Source organism: Passer montanus, unplaced genomic scaffold, assembly GCF_014805655.1.
Source record: "Passer montanus isolate IOZ18808 unplaced genomic scaffold, ASM1480565v1 scaffold769, whole genome shotgun sequence".
NCBI classification, from domain to species: Eukaryota; Metazoa; Chordata; class Aves; order Passeriformes; family Passeridae; genus Passer; species Passer montanus.
In genome coordinates, this window is record NW_024372912.1 from 3,027 (window position 1) to 11,497 (window position 8,471).

At 48.2% G+C, this 8,471-nt stretch overlaps 3 protein-coding genes across 3 annotated transcripts in view; all 3 read left to right on the forward strand.

Annotated features, from left to right (window-relative positions):
• Positions 1-2,953, forward strand: part of LOC120512724 (PHD finger protein 23A-like) — a gene marked incomplete at its 5' end in the record, with an annotated part of 5,406 nt that extends 2,453 nt beyond the window's left edge. Inside the window, 2 exons of the mRNA XM_039731350.1 lie at positions 1,764-2,523; positions 2,614-2,953. The remainder of the gene's footprint in view (positions 1-1,763; positions 2,524-2,613) is intronic.
• Positions 547-1,796, forward strand: LOC120512723 (PHD finger protein 23A-like). The gene is made up of 2 exons (XM_039731349.1): positions 547-583; positions 1,144-1,796. Exons 1-2 carry the CDS (start codon positions 547-549, stop codon positions 1,353-1,355), a joined length of 249 nt encoding a protein of 82 aa, XP_039587283.1. The 3' UTR covers positions 1,356-1,796.
• A 1,180-nt stretch (positions 2,954-4,133) lies between the features above and the next one.
• On the forward strand, positions 4,134-7,992 carry LOC120512722 (very long-chain specific acyl-CoA dehydrogenase, mitochondrial-like). Its single transcript, XM_039731348.1, has 4 exons — positions 4,134-4,288; positions 4,578-4,650; positions 7,591-7,655; positions 7,777-7,992. Exons 2-4 carry the CDS (start codon positions 4,602-4,604, stop codon positions 7,975-7,977), a joined length of 315 nt encoding a protein of 104 aa, XP_039587282.1. The 5' UTR covers positions 4,134-4,288; positions 4,578-4,601; the 3' UTR covers positions 7,978-7,992.
• Positions 7,993-8,471: the final 479 nt, after the last annotated feature.

The following is an 8,471-nucleotide window of genomic DNA, read 5'->3' on the forward strand; positions in this document are numbered from 1 at the left end:
GTGGGGGGGGGTGGGGGGGGGGGTTGGGGGGCCGGGGGGGGGTTTGGGGTACTTGGAGGGAATGTGAAGGTCATAAATGAGGACATCATGGTGGAGTCGGGTGAGTGTGGGGGAAATGTGGGGGGGTTTTGGGGGAATTTGTGGGCTTTTGGTGGTCCTAGAGAAGTTTTAGCAGGTCTTAGAGGGGTTTGGGGGGAGATTGGGGGGTGTCAGAGGGGTTTGGGGTCCCTGGAGGGACATGCAGGTGATGGACAAGGACATCACAGTGGAGTCGGTTGAATTTGGGGGGGTCTGGGGGTCCTGGAGGAGTTTTACAGGGTCTTAGAGGGGTTTGGGAGGAGATTTGGGGGTCTCAGAGAGGTTTGGGGTCCCTGGAGGGGATGTGAGGGTCATGGATGAGGATATCATGGTGGGGTCAGTTGAATTTTGGGGGTTTTGGGGGAAATTTGGGGGGTTTTGGTGTTCCTAGAGGAGTTTTAGGGGGTCTTAGAGGGGTTCAGGGGAGGTTTGGGGGTCTCAGAGGGGTTTGGGGTCCCTGGAGGGGACATGTGTGTCATGGATGAGGACATCATGGTGGAGTCGGGTGAGTTTTGGGGAGATTTGGGGGAAATTTGGGGTTCCTGGAGAAGTTTTAGAGGTTCTTAGAGGGGTTTGGGGTGAAGTTTGGCAGTTTGGGGTCCTTGGAGGGGGTTTGGGGTGAGGTTTGGGGGTCCCAGTGGGGTTTAGGGTCTCTGGAGGGGATGCACGGGTCGTGGACAGGGACATCGTAGTCGAGTCAGGTGAATTTTGGGGGAAATTTGGGGGGAATTTGGTGCCCCTGGAGGAGTCTGGGATGAGGTTTGGGGGTTTGGGATGAGGTTTGGGAGGTCCTGGGGGAGTTTTTGGGTTTCTCAGGGGAGGTTTGAGGAGTTTTGGGTAGTATTTGGGACATAAATTTTGGGATTTAGTTGATGCCAGAGCAAACTTAGAGATCCCGGGTGGTATTTGGGACATAAATTTAGGATATTTCACCACTCCTTTAATATTCCAAGTGCTTTTTGGGCTTATCACACCCCAAATTCCTCCATTTTCACCGCAATTTTTTATTATTTTTTACTCTGCTATAAACTTTTTAACATTTTACCTTTTTGGGGTTTTTTTTAGGTGACGATTCGTGGGATTTGATCACCTGCTACTGCCAAAAACCCTTCGCGGGCCGGCCCATGATCGAGTGCAGCCAGTGCGGCACCTGGATCCACCTGTCCTGCGCCAAGGTGAAGAAAAACAACGTCCCCGACGTCTTCTATTGCCAAAAATGCCGCGAGGGACCCCGCAGGGCCGCCCCCGCCACCCCCCGAGCCACCGGGGACTCCTAAACCCCCTCCCCAAAAAGGGTTTGGGGGGTCCCCGGCCTCGCTTCTGGCAGGGTTTGTGCTCAAAATCGGAAATTTTGGGGTTGTGACCTTCCCTGGAATTGTGGGCTGTGGAGGTTCCTCCTGAAAATTAAGTTTTGGGCGGGTTGGGTCGTTCTCAAAATGTGGAATTTTGGGGGTTGGACGCCGGCCCGGAACGGTGAGGTTTGGGGTTTGTGACGTTCCCGCGAAATTTGAGATTTTGGGGGTTGCGGCTCTCCCTGGAATTGTGAGGTTTGGGGGTTGGAAAGTGCCCAAAATTGGAGATTTTGAGGGTCGGAACCTCCCCCCTCTCCAAATTGTGAGGGTTTGGGGTTCGTAAAAGCCCTGAAATGGTGAGATTTTGGGTCCAGCTCCCTCAAAAATGGGGAGGTTTGGGGGGTCTTTTACCCACCCCCCCCCCCATAAGTTGAGGGGTTTTGGGGTTCCGGTTCAAATTTGGGGGTGGTTTGGGGTCCCTCATCTGCAGGACAGGAGGGTTTTGGGGTACAAGATTTGGGGGGCTCTTACCCCAAATCATGAGTTATTTTGGGTCTCCCACCCCCAAGATGGGAAGATTTTGGGGGGGGTGGTCCCTCACCCCAAATTAAGATTGGGGGAGCCCCCCTTAGGGGAGGTCTGGGGGGTCCCCTACCCCAAATTATGAGATTTTGGGGTCCCCCCATCCCCACAAAAGGAGGGTTTGGGGGTCCTTTACCCCAGACAAAAAGGTTTTGAGAAGTCCCCCTAAAATAGGGGGATTTTGGGGTGTTCTTTGCCCGAGATCATGAGCTTTTGGGGTGTCCCACCCCCCAGAAAAGGAGAATTTGGGGACCCCACACCCCCAAGTAAGATTTGGGGAAAACTCCCCTAAAAGAGAGGGTTTTGGGGTCCCCTACCCCAAAATAAGAGTGTTTTGGGGTTCTCTGCCCCATGTTATGAGGTTTTGGGCGCTCAGTTAAAATTTGGGGGGACCCCACTAAGTTCAAGGGGTTTGGGGGGCTTTTAACCCCCCCAGGGCATGAAGTTTGGGGGTCCTGTACCCCAATTCATGAGGTTTTGGGGTGTCTCAACCCCTGTACAAGATTTTGGGGGTTTCCCACCCCTGAAGTGGGGAGGGGGATTTGAGGGTCCCTCCCCCCAAAACTCTGAGGTTTTGGAAACAAGTTTTTTCATGTGTGTTATTTTTCTAAACGTTCCCTGCACCCCACTTTTTTGGGGGGCCCTCCCCCCAAACTCTGAGGTTTTGGAAACAAGTTTTTTCATGTGTGTTATTTTTCTAAACGTTCCCTGCACCCCACTTTTTTGGGGGGCCCTCCCCCAAGTTTTTGGGGGTGTTTAGAGCACCATTTTGCAGGGGGGGCACCCCCAAAACAGGAAGGGACTGCCCCAGTTTGGGGGGAGTTTGAGGGGGGATTTGGGGGATTCCCCCCTAAAACTCCCTCAGTTGGAATTTGGGGGCCCCCCTCCCCACCTTTTATTCCCTTCCCCTCTTTGTTTGAAGGATAATATTTTGGATTTTGGGGGGGCTGCAGCCCTTCCAGTTGTAAATAAACAGCGCCGTTGCTTCGTACCTGGGCGGGGTTCGTGTCTGTCTGTCCGTCTGCTGCACCCCAAAAGGAGCCCCCGAAATGGAGGGGAAATGGGGAGGGGAAAATGGTGGAAAACGTGAGGGGGGAAAAGGGTGGGAAACGTGAGCGGAAAAAGGACAGGAAAAATGGGAGGGGAAAATGGTGGAAAACGTGAGGGAAGAAAAGGGCGGGAAAACGTGAGGGGAAAAAGGGCGGGAAAATGTGAGGGGACAAAATGCTGGAAAACATGAAGGGGGAAAAGGTGGGAAACATAAGGGGAGAAAATGCTGGAAAAAGGGGTGAAAAGGGTGGGAAATGTGAGGGGGAAAAAGGGCTGGAAAACATGAGGGGAGAAAAGGGCGGGAAATGTGAGGGAAGAGTGTAGGAAACGTGAGGGAAGAAAAGGGCAGGAAAATATGAAGGGAAAAAAAGGCAGGAAAATGTGAGGGGAGAAAATGGAGAGAAACATGAGGGGAGAAAAGGGCGGGAAAGCGTGAGGGAGAAAAAGGGCGGGAAAAGTGAGGGGGGAAAATGGAGGAAACCGTGAGGGGGAAAATGGAGGAAAATGTGAGGTGAGAAAAGGGTGGGAAACATGAGGGGAAAGAGGTGGAACTGTGAAGGATAAAAGGGGAGAAATATGAGGGGGAAATGGTGGGAAATAGCGGAGGAAAGGGTGGAGACATGAAGAAGAAAAGGGGAGAAATATGAGGGGAAAATGGTGGGAATTGTGAGGGGGAAAAGGTGGGAAATGTGAGGGGAAAAGGGTGAGAAATGTGAGAGGAAACAGAGCGAAAAATGTGAGGGATAAGGGGTAGGAAATGTGAAGGAAAAGATTGGGAAAGGTGAGGGGAAAAGGGTGGAGAGGTGAAAAGAAAATGCTGGGAAATGTGAGGGGGAAAAGTGGAAATGTGAGGGGACGAGATGGCAGAAACATGAGGGGAAAATGCCTGGAGGGGATTTTGGGGGATCCTGAGGGGGATTTTGGGGATCCTGGAGGGGATTTTGGGGTTATTTGGGGGTCCTGGTGGGGATTTTGTGGGAATTTTGGGGGTCCTGGAGAGGAATTTGGGGGTCCTGGAGGAAATTTGGGGGATCCTGGGCCCATTTTTGGGGTCCTCAACGAGTTTGTGGGAGATTTGGGGGGGTCCTGAGGGGGATTTTGGGGGTCCTGGAGGAGTTTTGGGGGTCCTAGAAACATTTTAGGGATGGTTTTGGTGTTCTCTGATATTTTTTGGGGTGGTTCTCTGATGATTTTTGGGGTTCTTCCCACTTCCCCAGGCCGCGCTCCCCAAAACTGGGACCACCACGGCCACAGCAGCCCCCCAAAAAGCCCAGGGCGGCCTCGAGGTGAGTGGGGGGTCCTGGGGGGATTTTGGGGGGAATTCGGGGGATTTTGGGTGAAATCTGGGGGATTTGGGGGAAAATCTGGAGGATTTGGGGGAAAATCTGGGGGGTGGTCCTGGAGGGATTTTGGGGGTTCCTGGGAGGGTTTTGGGGGGAATTTGAAGGATTAGGGGGGATTTTGGGGTCCAGAAAAAAATTTGGGGGGGATTTTGGGGGTCCAGGAAGAATTTTTGGGGGGTCCTGGTGGGATTTGAGGTTTTTGGGGTGCCCCTAAAGTTCTTTTTCCCCCCAGGAATCCAAGTCCTTCGCCGTGGGGATGTTTTTGGGGCGCCTGAACGCCGAGCAGGTGTTCCCCTACCCCTCAGGTGAGGGCACCCCCAAAACTGGGGGAAAATTTAGGGAAAATTTGGGGAAATTTTGGGGAAAATTTGGGGAAATTTTGAGGGAATTTTGGTTAAAATCTGGGGAAATTTAGAGAAGATTTAGGGGAATTTCAAGGGAATTTTAGGGGGAATTTTGGGTAAAATTTGGAGAAATTTAGAGGAGATTTAGGGGAATTTTGAGGGAATTTTAAGGGAAATTTTAGGGAATTTGGGGTGAAATCTAGGGAAATTTAGAGGAGGTTTAGGGGAATTTTGGGGAAATTTTGGGTAAAGTCTGGAAATTTAGAGGACATTTAGGAGAATTTTAAGGGAAATTTTGAGGGAATTTTGGCTAAAATCTGGGGAAATTTTGAGGGATTTTGGGGTAAAATCTGGGGATATTTAGGGGAATTTTTGGTAAAATTTGGGGAAATTTTGAGGGAATTTTAGGGGAAATGTTAGGGATTTTTGGGTAAAATCTGGGGAAATCTAGAAGAGATTTAGGGGAATTTTGAGGGAATTTTAGGGGGAATTTTGGGTAAAATTCGGAGGAATTTAGAGGAGATTTAGAGGAATTTTAAGTGAAATTTTAGAGAATTTTGGGTAAAATCTGGGAAAATTTAGAGGACATTTAGGGGAATTTTAAGGGAACTTTTGAGGGAATTTTGGTTAAAATCTGGGAAAATTTAGGGGAATTTTGGGTAAAATTCTGAGGGAAATTTTGAGGGATTTTGGGGTAAAATTCAGAGAAATTTAGAGGAGAATTGAGGGAATTTTAGGGGAAATTTTAGGGCATTTTGGGTAAAATTTGGAGAAATTTAGAGAAGATTTTGGGGAATTTTGGGTAAAATTTGGGGAAATTTAGATGAGATTTAGGGGAATTTTGAGGGATTTTAGGGGAATTTGGGGTAAAATGTAGAGGAGATTTAGGGGAATTTTGAGGGAACTTTAAGGGAAATTTTAGGGAATTTTGGGTGAAATCTGGGGAAATTTAGAGGAGATTTAGGGAAATTTTAGGGGGAATTTGGGGTGAAATTTGAGGAGATTTAGGGAAATTTGGTGTAAAGTCTGTGGAAATTTAGAGGGGATTTGGGGATGATTTTGGGGGAGTTCTGGAGAAAATTTAGGGAGGGTTTTGGGGGGAATATTTTAGAAAATTCTGAGGGAAATTTTGGGGGAATTTTAAAGGGAAATCTTGGGACAATTTGGGATAAATTTGGGGGCATTTTGGTGTAATTTTGGGGGAATTTTACGTGGATTTTTAAGATGGTTTTGATACAATTTTGGAGAGATTTTTGGAGTAGTTTTGGGAAAAATTTGGGATCATTTTAGCCTGGTTTTGGGATCGTTTTGATGGAATTTTGTGGGTAACTTGAATGTAATTTTTCAGAATTTTGGGATAGTTTTGGGTTAATTTCAGGAATAAGTTTGGGATAATTTCAGGGCGACGTCAGGACAATTTTTGGGGAGATTTTTGGGATCTCCTCAAATCCACCCCAAATCCTCCCTAAATTCCCCAAAATCCCCTCAGGACCCCCCAAAATTCCCTTGGGCCCCCCAAATCCCCTCCCAGTAACTCCCAGTAAGTCCCAGTAACTCCCAGTGCTCCCAGTTCTGTCCAAAGTGCCCCAAATCTCCTCAAATCCACCCCAAATCCTCCCTAAATTCCCCAAAATCCCCTCAGGACCCCCCAAAATTCCCTTGGGCCCCCCAAATCCCCTCCCAGTAACTCCCAGTAAGGACATTTTCAGGATATTTTTGGGCTGGTTTTGGGACATTTTCAGTCAGTTCTCACCCCCCTGGAGCCCCAGAGCTCGGCGATGCTGCGCACGGACAATGCCAGGGTAATTTCAGAATAAATTTGTGATAATTTCAGGATAATTTCAGGATATTTTTGTGATATTTTCAGGATAATTTCAGGACATTTTCAGGATAAATTCAGGACAATTTCAGGATAATTTCAGGACATTTTCAGGATAATTTCAGGATATTTTTGTGATATTTTCAGGATAATTTCAGGACATTTTCAGGATAATTTCAGGATATTTTCAGGATAAATTCAGGACATTTTCAGGCTCATTTCAGGACATTTTCAGGATCATTTCAGGACATTTTCAGGATAATTTCAGGATATTTTTGGGATAAATTCAGGATAATTTTGTGGTATTTTCAGGACATTTTCAGGATATTTTTTGTGATATTTTCAGGATATTTTTGGGGTGATTTCAGGACATTTCCAGGATAATTTCAGGATTATTTTGGGGTGATTTCAGGCCATTTTGGGCCGTTTTTACCCCCTTGGAGCCCCAGAGCTCGGCGATGCTGCGCACGGACAATGCCAGGACAATTTCAGAATAAATTTGTGATATTTTCAGGATAATTTCAGGATAATTCCAGGATAATTTCAGGACAATTTCAGGACATTTTCAGGATATTTTTGGGCTGGTTTTGGGACATTTTCAGTCAGTTCTCACCCCCCTGGAGCCCCAGAGCTCGGCGATGCTGCGCACGGACAATGCCAGGGTAATTTCAGAATAATCTGAGGATAATTTCAGGACAATTTCAGGAAAATCTGAGGATAATTTCAGGACAATTTCAGGATAATTTCAGGAAAATCTGAGGATAATTTCAGGATAATTCCAGGAAAATCTGAGGATAATTTCAGGATAATTTCAGGAAAATCTGAGGATAATTTCAGGATAATTTCAGGATAATTTCAGGAAAATCTGAGGATAATTTCAGGACAATTTCAGGAGATAATTTCAGGATAATTTCAGGAAAATCTGAGGATAATTTCAGGATAATTTCAGGACAATTTCAGGACAATTTCAGGAAAATCTGAGGATCATTTCAGGACAATTTCAGGAAAGTCTGAGGATAATTTCAGGACAATTTTGGGTTAATTTTGGGATAGCTTTTCTTTAATTCCCTCTCTTCGCCCAGTCCTGACCGAGGAACAAGAACAAACCCTGCAGGAGCTCGTGGGTCCCCTCAGCCGCTTCTTTGAGGTAAAAAACCCCAAATTCCCCCCACTCCCACCTCCCCCCCATCCAGGGAGAGCCTCTGGAATTCCAGGAATTCTTCCCAAATCCCCAAAATTCCCCAAATACTTCCCAAATTTCGGGGCAGGAAGTGAACAACCCGGCCAAGAACGACGCCCTGGAGAAGGTGGAGGACGAGACCATGAAAGGGTTAAAGGAGCTGGGGACCTTCGGGCTCCAGGTGCCCCCCGAATTTGGGGGGCTGGGGCTCAACAACACCCAGGTGAGGCACCCCCAATTTGGGGAGCCCCCAAATCCCCTCCCAGTAACTCCCAGTAAGTCCCAGTAACTCCCAGTGCTCCCAGTTCTGTCCAAAGTGCCCCAAATCTCCTCAAATCCACCCCAAATCCTCCCTAAATTCCCCAAAATGCCCTCAGGGACCCCCAAAAGTCGCTCAGTAACTCCCAGTGCTCCCAGTTCTGTCCAAAGTGCCCCAAATCTCCTCAAATCCACCCCAAATCCTCCCTAAATTCCCCAAAATGCCCTCAGGACCCCCCAAAATTCCCTTGGGCCCCCCAAATCCCCTCCCAGTAACTCCCAGTCCCCCCCAATCCTCCTAAAATCTCCTCAAATCCCCCTGGGAACCCCCAGTTCCCACCCCAGGGGGTTCCCAGTAACTCCCAGTCCCTCCCAATAACACCCAGTGCCCCCCAAACTTCCCCAAATCCCCTCAAAACTCCCCCAAATCCCCTCAAATCCCCTCAAAACTCTCCTAAATCCCCCTCAAATCCCCCTGGGACCCCCCAGTCTCCAGCCCAGGGGGTTCCCAGTGGCTCCCAGTCC